The following is a 19,837-nucleotide window of genomic DNA, read 5'->3' as shown; positions in this document are numbered from 1 at the left end:
CTCTCTCTCGTTACTATGAAACATCTTTCCAACAAGGACGGAAATCCACTCGTTATACATCTTAGAACGTGATGTCCAGAAGAAAGAGATACGAGTACATGGAATGAGCCTGGATTTTCCGGCTGTATCTGTACTACTCGACTCTGTGACGGAATTAAGCTAGGTTCTACCCATGTTAGTAAGTGGATTAGCGACCTTAAAATACGCAACGTGTTATATTTCATGTTGTGATCCGCCGGTGTTGTGGTAATCCGTCTCTGGCTTGTCGAGTCAGACATGGTTGTAACGCGGTTCGCCAGGGAAACAGATTTCGTGTTTGTTGAGATAATTTAATATCATGAATTCGAATGCCTTTGTACCAGAGTGTGTTTACCTTGAAGATTTAGGAAGACGACGGTAGTTCACGAATTGTCTTCGAAATAATGTTCATGTAGACAAAGTATTATATATACATACCCAGTTAGAACGAAGAATTAAACAAACTTTTTCGTCGAACTTGTATTTATGCGAAGATAGAATATTTTATACAAAAACAAATCTGTGACATCTGCTAATATATTAAGAAAATTATATCGTATTTTTCTAACGTTGGAAAAGAACGGAATTTATAAATACTCGTTTAAAATAACACGACAAGAAATGTTATATTACTCTTAATAACTTCGCAGCAGACCTATATTTCAACGTAAACTTCGAAGCCTATAGTTCGTTGACAGAATGCAATTGATACACACTAAATCGAATCATCGTAAATCTCGTGATCGTGAATATTGGTTAGGCCTACACTGGCGATAGATCGTCGCCGTTATTGCGACCAATTAGTCATGCCGTTACGATATAGGTCGAGACACATTCTCACACATATTTTCAGACACGAGAATCGTGTAGGAAGGAACGATGTGCTGAGTTTGCTAATCGAGAAACGATGCAGGTAACTGTACACGCAGTCAACGTTTATTCGAATTGAATGGCACATTGCATTTACTCGGAATAAGGTTTAACGAACTTTGGAGATCAAATGTTCCCAATAATACACTTATAAAACATAGGAAGCTCGAATTTCTCGAATTTATTTAGAATTGTACACTGTAATACTTCAGAAATAAATAACAACGAGTGTTCAAAAATTGTATCTCACACTCCATACATCGTATTTTCATTTTCCATTTCAAAGTTTATCCAATTTCATATTCAATCAATAAAGTTTATGAATACAGAAACTTTCGAAATAAGATACATTGAAATGAAAAATTAATCTTCGTGCAAACGAATTTCATATAAGCGTTGTACAATATTTTATAAAAAATTTCACGATTTCCTCGGGAACTCCCTATCAAGGGTTGCTATATCTTGTAAGAAGAATCTATGGATTCTCTGTTCTCTATTCCCTCAATCACGGTGTTCGTTTACATTTTACCTCTTTGTTTCGAGCACCGTCAAAAAACATCGCCATGATTGAAAACACGTGCACACGCTCGTAACCACTGTCTAAACACACGCACACGGTGACTAACTTGGCTGTTCTGGCTTACACGCATGATTGATACGAGAATGGCGATCCGGTAATTTAACAGGATCCCGGTTATCCTTATACATAAATTCGTCGGTGACGTTGAAAAGCATCATTTAAAACTAATGCGTCGCGATATCATAATTCATGGTGCGCGTACCGCGCGGTGCCATATATTTTGAAACCGGTATGCGCGCAGTGCGAGCGTGCACGGTACAAATTTAACGTTGATTTAATCGTTGAATTCTGAATAACGGAGGCCGCGTTTAAAATAAATGAAATACACAAGGAACTACTAAATTTCGCATTTCGATACTGTCGTCGCAATCAATTATGCTTCTCCATGGTTTTTGGCTTGTTTTCTCGCGAAAGCCCGCGAGTATCACAACATAATATACGCACCCTAATCGCGTGCATTTATCGCATAATTTGCAGTGGCTTTACGCGACGGCAATATCGTTAAAAGGAATTGATCGAAGGTGTGAGAAATTAAATTTCGGCTCGGTCAATTGGAATTCCTTGTAAATCTGTGTTGAATATTTGCATAAATTTGCACGACGGGTAGCAAGAAATGAGTACGATAACGTTGCTTAATTATTAAGGCGACCTATCCTAAATATTTCACATTTTCGATCACTTTATTTCCAGTAATTTGTTAGTCGCATCGCGGAATAATGTGTAAACTATCACGTGGTTTTTGGTGCGTTTCTACGTTCGCTATTGTAGGTTCAGCAATTTTTAGTACTTAATATTTTCCGTGTTCTGTTAAATAAGATAACGTTTATTCATTTTGTTATTTCTTTAGTAATATTTTCTCTAAATATCTGACAAATTGAGAAACAGCTAACATTACAAAGAGCTAAATTTCTTTCTCACCATTCCCTCGCTTTTTACTTCATTTCTTGCAGTTCGCTTTAATAACTTCTTTTTAAAAAAAAAACATTAGAATTGTTGATATACATACTGTATAACATTATATAATGTTTACTCCATCGTGTTGTGTAAGAACATCATAAATCTTCTCGAAGTAAAAGTTGACAGGATCCTCTAATGTCGGCGTCAGGGAAGCAGACTCTCATCTTACAGTTGTTGTATTATGACAAATGTCGCGTACATTTTCTTGTTTCTTATTACAATCGTTTTAAAAATAAAACTTTTCTTGACGCGGAGTTTTCTTCTGCTGTCCTGCAAACAAACGAAACTTTTATTTGCAGGAACAAGAAAGCGAATCGCTCCATTTTCGCTTGTCAAGACTTCCATTTAACGTAATAAATCTGATGAATTAACCTGCAGTGAAAAGAGTTACTCTGACACTATATCACTAGATAATTAATCAAGTATCAGTCTGGATGATGAACTGTTTTCATCAAATACGATTGTTCCATCAGCTATGTCGATTTAGCTTACGTTCGTAAAAGAAAAGAGGATAAAAAGATTGTAAAATATAATCTTTCTGTAGAAATAGACAAGCGTTGCTCGTGTGTTTTACGACAATGTGATTATTTTCTTCACAAATACAATATTGTAGTATGTCTATTATTTTTGACCCAAATTATAAAATTTACCGCGGCAAGCCTTCTAATGGCACGACAGGAGAATGGAATCGATCGTTTTCGTAAAGACCACTCTAAAATAAATCAGGTTTATGAGAGATTCCAAGGAAATAGTTGCTTAATACAAATACGCGATGCGTTAAATCCACGGGATAATGTAATGCTTAAATTAAAGTTAAGAGCACAAAAGCGAATAATTTTTCATTTTACTATTGGCTTACTATTTCTCAGATTTTTAATTGCAATATTTACTGCAACTGCGAAGCTGCATTTGTGAAGTTGAAATAACTATTCTTTTTAAAGAACTTACAATAGGTAACATTGATAAGTTTGTTAATTTAACGAAAGAATCTTCAAGTAGTGTTTCAAAATTAACAAAGTAAATCGTTATCCACGTTGTTCGTACGATGAAAGTATGTTTCGTCTTCCAAAATTATACGGAAAATTTGTTCTTTCATTTGCATTTGTACTTCGATAAACTTGGTACAAGCTCGTACAATTCCAGCAAAGGAAACTCTCCAAAACTCCTTTAATCAAACACCACAAATTCCGAGCTACGTTTAAATATCGCAACCTGCTTATTCGAATCCCATGAAATATTTACAATGCAGCAATTAACTACTAAATTCACACCTAATATGCGCGTACAATCCCAAGATAGTCCACGTATTTCTACCTCCGTACCACGATGGATAATTGCAAACAAGAAGTGCAGCTACAGATCTGCCAAACGTGTCCGAAGGTAGCTACATCCTGTCAAGCACCGCTATAAAAGGCACAGCTATATATTATTCCTCGAGTTGTAGGTCGAGGCTGAAGCGGAACAGTGCTTTTCTTAAATCACTGCACCTTGCAAAGGCCGGTGATCGATGGCCGGACGACGACGAACAACGCGACACGTCTCTGTAAGCTCCTCTGGAACACCGTCACGATCGTTGGGACATCGTGTAATAAAGCGAATACTATTCGTGCCTACGCATAGATCCAGCCCGGAAGCGTCTTTTAAAGTGTCCCCTCTCTCGACTGAAAAGGTATCCTTAGACTAATTATACATGCTCGTGGCGATTACACGTTGTTCGTAGATGCAGATGTAATAGCCGCATACATTAGCCCTATGCACCAGTATGAATATTTCAACCGCGTCGAGGACACGACACATCGACGACGGCAAACGCGAATTATTCGCCAACTTTCCCAAATATTGATCGCTTCGTCGGTTCGGTAACAAATCTAGGGCCACTCGAGTCGAATCTAGACTCCCGTAGAACCATTTGTTAACAAATTGTAATAATTCGAGAACTTCTTGACTCCGGGCAAAGCGTTCGACTTCGCGACTCTTAACAACGAAATTATTTCAGAGCCAGTTTACGCGAAACGTTAATCGTCGACGAAATAATTTCCCGATGCTAATTTTATGTTACTTCCTTGTATAACGTTGCAAATCGTTACCAAGCTGTTAATTGCGACAGGAAATTATGAAACTTTGGTTAAAAATGTGGCGTAAAGTAAAACGAAATGGTAAGAAGGGAGGAACATAGAGACGTGTAAAAGTTGAATTTACGGTCGTTCGTTAGGAATCAGTTTCAATAATTCTCGAGGCGGTGCTTCCCAACTGGAGTTTGCCGTAATTGCCAGTTCTGAGTTCGCGATGCCGCCAGAGAAAATTTTTGGATCTTGATAGCGCATAAGTAAGGAGCTGCGATAGAATCTTTATGTCGCGCCCTAAAAACGCGCCATATTGCTTGTTTTATACGACAAAAAGAACATTTTATCGCGAGATTCTCTGTTCGATATGCGACATCTTCTGCGAGCGTGTCGGGAATGAAAAAACGCTAAGAGAAAAAATACCCCTCGTATGTGGTTACTTGAATCCATCCAGAAATTTATTACTAAACTATACCTTTCTACTGTGGCTATCTATATGTAAAGTATGAAAGTTTGGAATATTTTACGATGGCTAATTTTATTTCTTAAACTTCGAATATGTAGAATTCCATAAAAAGAAATCGATATCGTGTCCACGACATAGGTTACAGTAAGTAAACGCTTCATAAAAATAGGCGATAAATTTTTTACTCTTTTACTTAGAGTTATTTAGCCACAAAGCTTTCTTCCTGCTTACCAAATAATCCTATATCAATTACGTTTCATATTATCGTCTCGTATATCATCTACGTTCTATATAATAAATGAAAATAATTGTAAACGATACGCATTTGTGACTGTAATTGCTCAACTTTATATTATTCCAAGTGTGTAACAAATGTTTCTGCGACACTTTATCAGACACGGTTTTGTACACGCATTCCATCGATTGTATACCAGTAATCCATCATTTGAAATTCATTTGCGTCAGAAGTAATGTTTTCATCGGAAATGAATTTTCTTCGCGTTAAACTTTCACTCTCTTATTTACGTTATACGCGTATCACGTCACTTATATCACTATGGGTGCATATATTTTGCATTGATGATATATACTCGATAATTCAGGTCTTTTTTACTCAGCAACTCACACCACTTGCACTCTTCCAAAATACGTACATAAAAGATACTGCACGTTCGATAAAATGGTGACATATACGGTCGATATAAATCCAAACGATGCGACATAAATATCTCAGCGACACTCGAAGACCTTCGGGTTGTCTTTCGTGAAAGTAGACACGATGCAGTTATTTACCACGACCATACGTCTCAATCTCCATCTAATCTCGCGGAACACCCTCGATCGATCGATACCATACCTGCTTCTTGCATTACTCTTCTATCTTCAACCTTCTACACTTTTTATTTTCATTCTGTCTCCTTTATTTCCCTCCTTAACTCTCCTTCTTTCTAATTTGAAATGAAAATACATGCAAATCGACGAAGAAGAATTTTTTCTGGCCTTTCCGCTTAGTTTATCGACACCGCTAACCGTATTAATTTTCACTGAAGAACTTGAACGCACCACTTAACATACGAATCGTCGCCGGTTGGCGAGAGATATCATCGACGGGAATTCCTTTATGCATAATATGTACCATACAGAGAGCTATTCCTCTCTCGAACGCAAATATCACGATGTTCTAATTACTTTTATCTCGGCTGCGACGACTGCTCCTTCCCAGAAAACTGTTGTATAGATGTCTCGAAGATGGTTTTGTGGTTGATCGCGTCCCAGCGAATTCCAATAATCTTATGAAAATGCACAACGCGTGAACTTGTTGCTTCTTCTTTCTTCCTTTTTTCAATCTCATCAGTGTTAAGTATAAGTAATATTTCCTAAATTATTAACACAATTAGTTATAAAGTTATACAATCTGGTCAGATATTCATAATTATCCTATAATAATGTATACAAATGTATAATTAATATATACATATATATATAATATATATATATATATATATATGTAGAAGAATATATGAAATTTAGTCGAAAAAGAACGTTGTATTCTATAGAAATGGCTACTGATTATGAGGACTACAAATATTAACTGCGTTGAACATAAATTCTGGTACGATGAAACGCAATTAATTTGATAAATAGCTTTGTTTAATGATTTTAAGGTAGTGTACGAATATCCAAATATTTGTACGATAATTTATACTATTATTCGCTTGTATATATGATATGCGTACAAGAATCCAAACTGGCACTTCGACTGCTTTAATTAAATTTATCTTCGCAAATGCAACAAAAATAGCTAGAAAGATAAAATGTTAATGAAAGAAAACATGTAGAACGAACGTAAAAGAAGAATAAATACATTTCTCCTCGCAAAAGAATAATAAATCATCAACGATGTTTTACAAATTTAATATCACCTCATCAACGAAAAATTGGAAAAACCATCAGATCTAACAGATAACGTATTATATTTTGCGCTAGCGAAACATCTCCCGGCATTTACACTGAGCAATTACGGATTTTATTTTGATTAATACGAATTCCTAGAAAAACTGCTTTCCCGATATTGGATTGCCCGGAACAATAAAAAGTCCTACGGAAAAAAGGAGCGAGATATTATTCTTTCATTGAATAACCACGCTCAAAGCGGAAACGGGGAACGACTTCGTTGAACCTGCCTTTCATTCATATAATAAAATACGGCTAAAACTGATTAATCGAAATGTCTCTCAAAAATTCATATCCGCGCCCGTATGCAAATGAGTGGCAATCCGAATTGACATTACACGCTATAATTTACGAGTTTGAGGGCTCTCTTCGTAACTTGAAATATAATTGGTCGCGGTAACGAAATAACGTGCATGTCAGTGCAGAGAAGACGAGACTCCAGAGACAAACGTTTCAGTGGAATTCCTACGGACGATAAATTCGCCATTGTGGAACGAGACTTCGGCCTCTGTAAACGTTAATGATGCATTGACTCAGGCTCGTGGATCGATATTAAGATGATTCACGCTGTTCTAACGGTTAGCCGTGTTGAATAACGAGGACTATATCGATGAGAAAGCGAACATGGTGCCAAGCGATCGATGTTTCTACGTGACTTGAACAGTCCCTTCTCGAAATCGAGTTAGTATTACCACGATCGATGCGACGTTTAATACGATTAATAATCGTACGCCGCGACGGTTCAACGACCCGAAGTCATTCGTTTCGTCAATTAGTAACGATTAGTGGCTCGTTTGACCACAGATGGAGAACTCACCGGAGAAAGTATTTGTGAGTCTTCGTTAGTCGCTCACCCTTCGGAGCATCCCCGGTAATACCTTGAAGCGACTCAATCGGCTTCCCTCGCAAAGATTATTTACTCGTTAGGAAATTAGTTGCTTTATTATCGAGCGGTATCGACTGATTCTATCTACGGCATCGCTCGCAATTTCGCTACGTCGCGTCGTAACCGATCGCCAGCTATTAGCTTTCATCGTAGCTTTTTATCCCCTCTCCCGTACAGTTCACCGTGACGAAGTAAAAGCCGGTGAAGCAACCCGTTCGAAAACTAATTTTTACCTCGTATCGGCTGGTTGCCATTAAATTACCGATCCGATCGATCCCCCTTGGTGCGGCCAACGAACGAGCAGAAACATTGCACCGAAAGGAAAAACCGGCACTTTCGGGTTAATGCGATAGCCGTACGTTTCCACGGAAGCTTTTGCTGAAATTTCATTTCCACCGGTATCGTTTAGTAAACACATTAGATCTGATTTAACCGGCTATCTGGTCAAAAAATATTTCTCCGCATCGGTACACGTCCACGAATTCTCGCTATCCCGAGGAAGCTGTTCGCTTTATGGAGGAACGTTTCATTTTTGACGCGGAGAAATTGTCACGGGCCTGAACGAACGGGAATGAAATCAAACGTGAGACGAATATCGTCGAGTCGCGTTCGTTTCGGCTAAATTTTAAGAATTTTTCCTTCGATGTATCTACACCTTCGTGCATGATGGGTACGACGACGATCAGGGACGAACAAAGTTCCTTGATCGTCGCACATAACGAAACAAGCTTCTTTTCCATCCGCCTGGCGTTCCTCGTATACACTAGGTACACTCACTTTCCAAGAGTGAAGAAACGACGAGACAGGAAAAGAACAGAAAGACTGAAAAAAAAAAGAAAGAATGCCGCTTCATCCAGTGCAGCCGAGCGGAAAATAGCTAATATTCTAAGACATGGGCGACATCGTGCTGGAGATGAGCTTTGGCTGGTAGTCTGTGTATTTTGGAGAACAACCACCCCTTCCGAACTATTTATTCCGGCAGAGGACGAAATTCGCCAGCAATGAAAGGCAACTCTGCCACGCTCTGTACGTTTTTAATTTTAACGTTATCATTTGATTTCACGAATATTCAAAAAGCTTTGCATCAACGAACTTGTTCAAAATGTATATTAAATATTTATATAACACCCACAGCATACGTACGATATCTTTCTGCAAACATAATTCGCAAATATTTCAAAATTGTATAATAGACGTTACATCATTCGATTAACGGAACATAAAAAACATGAAAGAATACTGACAAGCTTTACGAAAGATGAAATCATATGGAAATCATATAGTATAATATAATAATCTCGATTGTAAAATAAATACGTATAGTTTCATGTATAACGCAATGAAAACATATTATTTATCAATTTGAAGCAAATTGAAATATTCGTTATATTGTTTATAAAGTTTAATCGGGATTTTGCAGGGATATAATTGGAACAATTGTAATATGAAATATGTTATATAAAATATACGATAAATTGGGTTGAACGTAAAAGAATTCTTTTTAATATAGGATACATAATACGATTTTGATCATCGGCGAATATTTAAAATAATCTTTATCGCACATTTAAAAATAAATATAACAACAGAATCCTTCCATTTTCACAATCCATTCCAATTAATCATGGCACAAATGCATAAACGTCTGTAAAAAATATTATATTTCATGCCCAATTACCTAAAGCCAACATGTCCTCGGATTCGATGTGTTGGAAATCGATCTGCGCCAATGAATACGATAAGCACATTAAACACTGTTATCTTGCCAGAGATGCAAGTTTCAGGAAGCCATAATTTACACCCTTGCTATTATATTCTGTGTAGTAAGGTGTTTTTGCAACTGTGAAACGGAGTATATAATCGGCTAACTGGTTCGTAACCATCAGTAGCCGAGACCTGGTGTAACATGAAGGTGTCAACGATACTATTGGTGTCTTTTGCGTCGTGGGTAGTGGCCCATCCAGGTCTTCTGCACTCGGAAAAAGTCGACAACAATTCGGTATGTAATACAGTTAAAATATTTTATAGTGTTTTACTAAATTCTATATAAATTATACTTATGTTAATTTTACCAATTAAATTAATTTTTATCCATCCAGGAAGAAGAAAGAGCGGAGAAGCAAGAGAAGCTGAATGTATTAATTGAAAATTTAATATCATTGAAAGATAAATTTACACCATTGAAACTGTTTGAAAATGGAAAGTTAGGGGAACCGGGGGCATTTAATATAGCGCAGCAGAGTATCGGTAATGTGGTAACAGATCAAACGAGATTTTTGAAAAATTGATAATATTTGTGTTGTTTAATTACGCAGAGAAATTTGGAATTCCTACGTCACCGATAGCGTTCTTACTTGGTAAGGACAATTTCATCATTTCGACGATTTTAAACGCGATTGGAACAGCCAAACAAGTGATTGGAGCAGCCAAAGAAGTGATTGAAACGATCAAAAGCAATATTAAGAAAGGTGATTCGATTCGTGTATAAAAACACAAACATTTATGCTCAAAGTATTTCTTTGCAAAGTACACGTAAACTTCGATATTTGAAAACAAATAAAACGCATCTGTAACGCGAACAAACAATTAATTCGCGATCAAATGCGGCGGAAAAAAGCAAATTCGACAAAAATACGGGAACAGTACAACGGTAAAATTATTGAAAATGCAATTTATATTTTTCAGTGATAAAGTTGCCTTTCCTCGTGCGTGAAGAAAAGACATCAGGTAATGTAGAACGCCTACGCCCAACGTTACATTGAAAAAGTTTACTTTTAAAGGAGCAGATAAATAAAGAAACAACTACATATTACTTTTTAAAGGAGCCAGTCTGGGCTTCGAGAAAACTGATTCTGCTCAGTTGAAAGAGCATGAATCAAGTGATAAAGACGATTCTCGACTATCGACAGGAATTGAAGGAATCGATATGAACGAGGTGAAAGAAGGTTACAGCAATGGTTATCGGAAATCAACAGAAGGTGACGCAAAAGAAATTGTCGGCGAAAAACACGTTATTCACTCTGCTGATTCTCCGGTATCGTCGAAAGGGAATGCAAAAACAGATACCAGCGAGAGGAAACACTGGGAAGGGTCTCAGATATCAACGAAACTGGAAGAAAAATCAGCTAGCACAAAAAAGCAGAGTCATTCGGTCGAAAAAGCTGAGAAAAAGTCGTTAACTAGCGCGAAAGAAGAGACTTCTCAAGGTCCGATGAATGTTATGGAAAAAGTAGCTGTCGACGAGGAAAAAAGACAATTCGAAGAAGAGTAGAAGAAGCGTAGTAGCATATTGACCATCGATCGATCAAACAGAGAAGTAAATGCATTAGATAAGAATATAGAACAATAAAGGAGAACTTAATTTAAAAGGGAAAAAACACGATTGTTCGTTTTTGTCAAAGCTAAGAACAAATTTTCCAGAAATTAACAAGAAAAGAAAGATAACCGGATAATAAAAATTGATCAAGAAACGTCTATCGTTGAAAGAGAAAGTAAAAATACTTCACATTTATCTGGAAAAGTTGTTAAAAATTTCAAGAAAATACATAGAAAACGCTGACACAACGACATCTGTCGAAAGTAATATAATCACGCACAGAATGCTCGACCATGAAAGGATGAACTTCATCGAGTGAGAAAATTGATGAAAAATCATCCGCTGTCATGTAACGATCGATCTGCTGGAAAAACAACTACGACCAGAAAAAAGCGACAATCTTTACAGACTATTTCAAGACATCAACAGAAATTGATGAATAAGCAGTAATCGAGGAGGAAAAAGATGGTTGCTAGCGGAATTTTATATCATCAACTGGAATTTCTAAGCAAGAAAACTAGAAAAAGACGGTCACTGGAGTACCTCTAGTGAATCGACCAAACGTGTCATGCAAAACATAACTTTCAGAAGAAAATAGTTTTAAAGTATCAATCGATGTCGTCGGAGATGGAACCGAGAGCATGGAAGAAAACGAACGCGTCAGGATTTCTTGCGTATTAGCTAGAATTGATGAGTAAGCGATTGTGGACAGCATTGATGTCGTGATAGAACGATTGTGAAGGACTTTAAAGAATAAACGTCAAGTGCATAAGGAGGAATACTAACTAAGGCTATTCAGAAGAATGAATAATTATAAAATCATTTGCAAATATCAAAATGTCATATGTTTGAAATATTAACAAATGCATCTGTAACCGCCATTGTATAAAATAGTGAATAGTATAGTTAATATTGTATGAGCTAATGGACAAATTATTTCAAACGTTATGGTCACAACTTGTAATTTACAAGTATATGTATTAGTGGGCTGAAAAGCTTAATTATTTAATTATTTAATCTACGTTACATATATGGGTGTTTCTTTATTTTTGTGTATCTTAAAGGTAATACATATCTTGTGCACACATTATCTGCTTGTATTTAATTCGTTTATTCACCTTGTTTTGTTAACTTAACGCTAGTTATTAATGTGAATATCTAATATTAGTTTACCGCGAAAGTTACATACTGTATAATTTATATGATAATTAAATATAATCCAGTAGAGATAATGGTTTCTGTATTTCGACAAAAGGGAATATATTTAGATTCGATATATTTTCAATGATTAAATTCTCGAAAATTTCTAAACTCGCCAGCCTATATAGAAAAACAGCACGACAATAATTAACTATAAGCTTCACTTTGGCTACTTTCTTCGTATTTATCGAGTTGCATTTGTGTGATATCGCAAGTGTGACAATGCGACTGTTACTAGCTGCAATTGCGGATGATCTATATCGAATGTGGACGTTACGCAGCATGTAGGAAGTTCTACGGCCACGACCAATTACGCGTCTCCGGATATAAATCATCGGAAATATGAAGCCTACTGACGCAACCCGTCCATTGATACATTGTTACCATTGTGAGAAAGTAGCGGTGCATCTTTAAAAATATACGCCTTTAAAATGTCAACTCGTACTACGAAACGCATTGCACAATATTCAGAATCCTTTCTCTCGATTCTAACGGAAGAAAGTTTTCTTTCTGTCAGAGTTTCGTAAAGAAAACGATACAACTAATCGTTTTACGAATTCAAATTTGAAACGAAAATATCTTTCAACTAACATATAATGTAACGTTTGAAATGTTTCATGGTGTCGTGTTCCAATTCTAACATTTCAAAACATTAGATTTATTAATCACATACTGACCTTTCAAAGACTACAGCAGACAATAGTATATACTAACGCTAGAATGCTAGAACTCTTTCGTTCGAACATACTTCCTGTTGACCGACGGATACAATGTAATATACAATTTATTTCAAAAAAGGGTTACGAACATCTACGAAAATGACATTAACTGGTTTATCCAAGTTTAACATAGGTCAGATAGAAAGTCGCTTACAATAGACATAGTAATTTCTTGAAACGTTAATCTCGTTCAAAGCTTCGGCAGAATCGGAACAATAATCTACTAGGAAACCTAAGTCGACTGGAACCTTCTACTAACTAGGAGAGTGCAAGCTTTTCGCGTCACCGACTTCATTGGAAGTTTGCGCTCTAGTAGATTCTATTTTTACAGAGATTACTACATTCTAGGATTAAGTATACGACATTTTATGAAACATTTGTTACTGAAGTTTTTCTGAATTAAAGTACAATTAAATTATAATTTTAACAAGAAAATAAAACTAATACATTAAAAACTCATTCACATATACTATATCAAATCGTTAAAAATATTTCAAGCTTCTATCTAACTTATAGAGAAAACGGCACAGCAGGCGATGCTGTTCCACAGGAACGCAAAACAGACAGTTTATAGGCGTTCGATTTTCTGGAGGTTAATAGGCGATCGATAGTCAGTAACTAGCAGCGACGCAACGCCAGTGGCGTTTTTCCCGCGTTTATCTGGTGTCGATTGGTTTAAATCGCGATCCATCTCGCGGTGGGCCGCTGTTAACGCTCGGCCCGGCGTGAATCGCGCGCTCCGCTGGCGGCCCGCAAATTACAGACTTCGTTAGAATCCCCGTTATCTCGATACCTCATCTCTTCCCCGGGAATTATAAAAACAATTCAGATTTATACCTTACGGCTTATCACGCGGGAGAAAGTTATCTACGTGCGCGGGCCTGGTTAGTATGTTGCGCAGACAGCGACTGATAAATCTCCACGAGGGAAAGGTTTTGTTTCCAGTAAAGATTACAGCCGTTCGATAAAAAGTCATTGTACTTGGTCAGGCAGAGAGCAAGAGAAACTCGGAAGGAAAGAAGGAGACGCAACATGTTCGCACAAGAATTAGAGTAATTTAAGTAAAGATGGATCAGAAGAAACAGGCCAATTAAATTCGTATTTCTCAATCTATTTGTCAGATACGTAATTCGTTGATACTGGCTGTTATAGTAATTGCAATCGACCTTGTAACAATAATGAACCGCATGTAATAAAAATTGAGGTAGACTTTGACATCTTACATGCATTACTAACTTGCATTAATTTTATCAACAAACTGGTAAATTCAATGCTTAGTACTTTCAAAATATTTCAGTTCGAAACGTGTTTTAAAAATGAAGTCCACCACCTTCTTGTTCTGCCCTACGATGTAACCGTTGAAAAATGATCGAAATATTTGTCAAATTGTTAGGTCGCGGTAAACCTCGATTTCCAATCGACCGTTCATCAAACACACTGTGTGTGGGGAACGTGCGAAGGAATGTATGTATCCTGGCGCCCTTCGCACGGCAGCAAATTTCGCCAGGCTCTCCGTCTCGGAAATCCATTCTGCCTTCAGGAGAGGATACGGGCGCGCGAGATGGGACGCGTACATTCGAATTAATAAACCTTTCATAACGAGGCAAACGTTACCGTATAACTAGCTGTGCGTACACGGGACCCTGTCGTGGTCGCAAAAATACAACCGTGTACGAAATTTACGCGCGTCGTGCCGCATAAACTGGCGGTGGCCGCGTGCCTTCCCCTTCGTGGATCGGGACCAGCGCAAGTACAAGGTGGTGCGACAAAGATATGCTTCCTCGTTACCAAATGGAGATCGAAGCTCTGCTCTCTATGCCCCCACGTGCTCGCGAATCGAGAATCGTAGTCGGCCCATGCACGAGATTTATACCGGTGCACACGCATTATGGCGTTGTTAATATGCAAGCCAGCGAGCTGAGTGTACGTGTGTATAGCGCGCGAAATGGAGAAGGTAGAGTGCGAGCAGCACACGAGTCAGCGACCAGAAAGAGAAGAAAGAGGGAGAGAAAAGACACAGCTGAGCCCGCGTACTTTAGTAATTTATTTAGCTGCCGTGCCGTAATCCGAGATATTCATCCGGGTAATGGGTAATCGTAGACGCACTCGCAACCGTGCCTTGGAATCGCGGTAATTATAACTGTATACACCGACACATCGGTGATACACTCGCGTACGGGTAGCAGCTACGAGAACACGCGAATGCACCACGCTCGATCTTGCACCACAAATTCAACGATTCTGTCTCTTCTATTGCTCGACGTCTGTTTAACGATGTCTGTTTAACGATCGGTTGAGCCGCAATTTTGCATTCTCGGCTAGCGTGCACTCTTAACGTGGATACTTTTAACCGTTCTATTGTCAGATATAGAGTGTTTGGAAAGTTCAAAAGTTCAAGTAATTTGTAAGGGTGTTTTATATTTTGAAATAGGATGTCAATTGAATTTATAAGGGCGTTCTAATGGATATGAGTTGAGCAATCTTGTGTTTTATTTGAAAGATTCGTGCGCAAAGAAGGACAGAGAATGAGAACAACTAAGTGGTATGAAATCTGACCTTATGAATTTAGAATTTTAAATTAGCCCGAGTTAGGGTTAATCTAATGCTAATATCGAACAAAATAGCCCGGTAAACTGTATTAGTTATATCAAACAGGACTTAATGGCAGGTGATTTCATAGAAGACATTTATAGCAGTCTCTCCTGGAAGCCACACGTGCGTTGTTATACATAATACTGTATACATATGTGAACCGTCACATGCATTCTAACACGCCCGCCTGATTCCAATTGAGTTGCGCGCATTGATCACGCATTTTTGCAATTCCCGTAATGTTCATATCACGCCAAAAACCAATATCACGATATCTCTGCCATTCTATCTGCTTCTAGCTATATAATATGTCTGCAAATTATTCAACAGCTCTTTCGAAACATTTCGTATAGTAAACTTACCAATCGGAGGATGAGGTTCATGAGATGAATAAAAGTCGAAGACGATCGTTTCTAGATACTTGTAAGAAATTAATGTTCATTGTTTTGTTGTTTGACGAAGGAAAAGTTGCTTCGTCGAAAGTTAACGTAAGTCGACTGAGATTTATACCGGTAATCCGGTAAGCCATTTCGAGCAATGAACAGCGAAGCACTCCGGCGACGAAGTACCGTGGCGAGATTTAGCTCGAGATTAAAATTTTAAGTGCCACGGAAAAGCCGATGAAACGCTCGCGTTTCAACGTGATTCACTACCGTATCGTGTTTAGTTGCGTTTGCGACGAATATGAAGCTTTCTTAGAATTTCTATACGCGAAACATAGAGCCAACCAAATAAATAATTGCGAAAATACTCGCGATTCATAAAGAAATACGTAGGCTGTAACGTATCCACGACTACGAATTTTTAATATCGAACATAGAGTATCCACGGGCTCGACCTGTTTCTCTTCTCCTCATCGTTCGATCAATTTTTATCATCAAACTGAACGTAGTCCGAAGGAGACCCGTAGGGTAGGCGAAGGTTAAAAAAGTCATGAAAAGGTCGCCTTATCGAAACACGTGGGAACCATTGATCTAGGTAATACGTACATACAGGCGAAGTTGGAAACATTGTTGAGGTTGATCCATCGGGGAAAAGGAAGGAGGAAAAGAAAAGGGGAGGAGGAAGAAGACGACCCACGCGCCTCAATAACGATCACGATGCGATCGTGGCACTAGCCCGAAGCGGGCAACGAAGACAATAGCCGTAAATACTGGACACGAGATGCTCGTCATCGTACAGGGAAGCAAGGCATAATTCACAATGGGTATATCTCTTTAAATCGCGCGAAAGCGTAAAAGCTCGTCGCGCGTTCGCCCAGCGAGACCGTGGCTGCACCGGCTATGATATATTATCGCGGCTGAACTTTGCACGTTTCACCGGCTGCGATCGAACGTGACTTTTCCGCGGGCAATTGAACGCCGTTTCGCGCGAAAAGACGCTACAGGGATCAAATACGTACGAATGATCCTTGACACTGCAACCTGCGAAAGGAGAGCAACGAAGGTTGATAGATTAATCTCGTACCTAGTTAACGTCAGGTTCTCCATTCTTCGGCCTTCGGAAAACGTGAAACGTGTACGGGAGCCTTTTATATATCTCTAACGTATCGCGACGTGCGTTAAAAAAGAGTCTGATCAATCACGTGCCAGAACGGCGATTATTTTGCAACATTTAGGATCGCTTTAATAGAAACGAATATCCTAGGTGATAACAACATTTCGATGTTTACGTACAATATCTTCTGTGTTACATTTCAATTTATTATTAATTAAATATTCATAAAATATATTAATTAAAAGTGAACATAATAATAGCATTTCGACGTAACAAACGATAGAGTCTGTTTTCACACATATAGGAATCGTGTACCATATTTTGCATAGAAATTTCTAGAGCATCGGGTAGTTAAATGGACAACGATATAATGGAACAGACCGCAAAATAATACATTTGAAGCGTTATTGACACGGCCATTAATTTAGGCGTAACAAAGGATATAGAAAGTACGTGTTTGTTATAACTAATGAACTGAACGTCAAATCGCGATTCTATATCGCGGCCGCGGCATTGTTTTTACGGGTTCGTTTGAATACCGACGTGGCGCAGCGCGAGACGAGTCGTGCGAAGTTTCCTGTGGAATGGAAAACAGATAGCCGGCGAGTTCAATAGCTTCAGCAAACGTGACTTTCGACAATGTCGGCATTCAGCCGGTCGACTACTCTTGTCCCTCCAACGGCGACCAACGTCGATTCAGTCGCTGCGTCGTTTTCAACATGATAATCGTTTCCCGCCGAAACGTGTATTCGTCTGTCACCGTCCGCCAAATGAACACGGTCTTTCAAGCTGGTCTGAATCGCGGCGCTGCCTTGAAAACTACGTCGAGCAAAAACACAGTCATTTAATCAAAACCACCAAGCTCCCCGTGAATATGCCACCCTCTTTCGCTCTATCTCGCCGTCACTTTTTCTTTCTTCTCTTTATTCGCCGTATCGCGTGTTGCAAAGCACCGAATTCAGCTGAATTCGCTGGAACGCCAGATTTTCGTCGTTAAAATACAATCCGACTGTAAACTCCCCCGTTGACAACGCGTTCGCGTGAGTTTACCATTTCTCGCGACACGTCTAATTAATTGAGATGATAAACGTATCCGATTCTCGAGCCAGTTGGTGCGGTGTGTACGTCGTTTCGAGGCGATCAGTCACCGAGGCTGGACAAAGATGCGATTTCCGTTAGCCACGCCGCCATTGAAACCCTGCCTGCCGCAGCTCGATTATAAGTCGAGGCTTAAGAAGACATCAAGCGGTATTCGCGGCTATCGCCTCGTATGTCATCTACCATTCAATTCATTCGTCATTCCTCGTAGGCATAATACCACGCGTATACAGAGACAAACGGCGCCATCAGTTCAATTAAAATTGACGACGACTCAAGTTTCAGACGTAACACCGTGAATTGTACGTTGTGTATAGGGAGAGAAGGATGTCAAGGAATAAAATAAATTCTGCGACGCTTTCATTGTAAGGTATTTACTTTGAAAGCATAAATTTGCTGAAATTATCGAACAGACAATATGCCAGGACACAATGAGCTATGAACAGGTTCGATCGTAAAAAATAGAACTGTCAAAGTACGTTGAATTTAAAAATATGCTTAATAAAATGAATCGTTTGATGCTTTGAACGATTGACAAAGAAAGTTCACGAACGACGAGTGATAGTGGTGCATAATGGGTGATAGAGAAAACTAACCACGTTAACGTATAATTTTCCTATTCGTTCGTTTGCAATTTACTGTCAGGTGTTACGACGTCTTAGAAAATTGCTCAGGAGCGCCGATCGCGGCTACGTAACTGAATATATTTAATATTTCTTCCGTTCCAGGATAATTTAAAGACGAGCCGCGTTATTTCGTAGCTATCGAGCCTCGAAACTAATTGCCGCGGAACAAACGCGACTGACAAGTGAAAGTGTTCAAGGAAATTATGCGAGACTAAATTGAACTTTATTAAACTTCGATACGCGTTAAGAGGGAACGTTGGAGGAGGATCGGGCCGGGCATTTAGTCGCTTTCACGTCGAACGTTATTGAAAACCGCACGGAAAGCAATCGAGAGAAAACAAATACGTTGCAATTTACGTTAAGAAAAAAGGAAGAATAAGAGAAAAAGAGAGCAGAACGAATCGACAGAAAGTGGAGAAGAAAAGGGGTTAACTGCAAATCGAACAAACGTGATTCGTCGAGCAAAATAGCCGACCCGATCGAGAATTTTTCCCCATGAAACGCGACTTTGCAATATCCGTCATTCGTTGTTCATAATTCATCATTGCGACGTGTATCATGACAAGAAAGTATATTGAAGCGTGAGCATAAAACACCAGCAGCGCTGAACGATTCATGCATTATAAATGTCGCCAATCAAGCAAGTCGAAACGACGTGAAAAGACCGAGACGAAGGAAAACTTGTCTAATCGACGTGCATTCGTCGCAATAAAAGATGCAACGGGATGGTTGTACCGTAACTGGAAGGGAGCTGTCGTCGATCCTAGACACGACGCTATCGTCTGTGAAAGACTAACGACTATCTGGGAATAAGCAGCTGCGGCGTAATGTGTTTCGTTGTACACGCTGTTTGACATTCGCGAATCGTTTTCAGCGTCCGATCACTTTTCACCTGACAGTTAACTATACGAGGTATCGTGGTAAATGTTAATAATAACTTTCGACCAAAAATTTGCCGTAAAACGACATATAAATTTGTATTTAGTATTCTCTTAG

At 38.6% G+C, this 19,837-nt stretch overlaps 2 protein-coding genes across 2 annotated transcripts; both read left to right on the top strand.

The window, feature by feature from the left end:
* The first annotated feature begins 9,660 nt into the window (after positions 1-9,660).
* LOC117163309 (uncharacterized) lies at positions 9,661-10,577 on the top strand. Its single transcript, XM_033345482.2, has 4 exons — positions 9,661-9,792; positions 9,893-10,040; positions 10,109-10,261; positions 10,479-10,577. Exons 1-4 carry the CDS (start codon positions 9,700-9,702, stop codon positions 10,553-10,555), a joined length of 471 nt encoding a protein of 156 aa, XP_033201373.2. The 5' UTR covers positions 9,661-9,699; the 3' UTR covers positions 10,556-10,577.
* Positions 10,578-10,715: 138 nt separating this feature from the next.
* On the top strand, positions 10,716-12,110 carry LOC143304731 (uncharacterized). Its single transcript, XM_076627255.1, has one exon. It carries the CDS (start codon positions 10,720-10,722, stop codon positions 11,062-11,064), a length of 345 nt encoding a protein of 114 aa, XP_076483370.1. The 5' UTR covers positions 10,716-10,719; the 3' UTR covers positions 11,065-12,110.
* The last annotated feature ends 7,727 nt before the right edge of the window (positions 12,111-19,837 follow it).

This window comes from Bombus vancouverensis, chromosome 2 (genome assembly GCF_051014615.1).
Source record: "Bombus vancouverensis nearcticus chromosome 2, iyBomVanc1_principal, whole genome shotgun sequence".
Taxonomy (NCBI): Eukaryota; Metazoa; Arthropoda; class Insecta; order Hymenoptera; family Apidae; genus Bombus; species Bombus vancouverensis.
This window is presented reverse-complemented; position numbering and strand designations above follow the sequence as displayed.

Bases quoted from the DNA above. Each gene is read 5' to 3' on its own strand.
- LOC117163309 (XM_033345482.2), top strand. From the start codon at position 9,700: ATGAAGGTGTCAACGATACTATTGGTGTCTTTTGCGTCGTGGGTAGTG. The intron at 9,793-9,892 runs GTATGTAATACA...TTATCCATCCAG, and splicing joins AAAAAGTCGACAACAATTCG to GAAGAAGAAAGAGCGGAGAA. The intron at 10,041-10,108 runs GTAATGTGGTAA...TTAATTACGCAG, and splicing joins TATAGCGCAGCAGAGTATCG to AGAAATTTGGAATTCCTACG.
- LOC143304731 (XM_076627255.1), top strand. From the start codon at position 10,720: ATGAACGAGGTGAAAGAAGGTTACAGCAATGGTTATCGGAAATCAACA.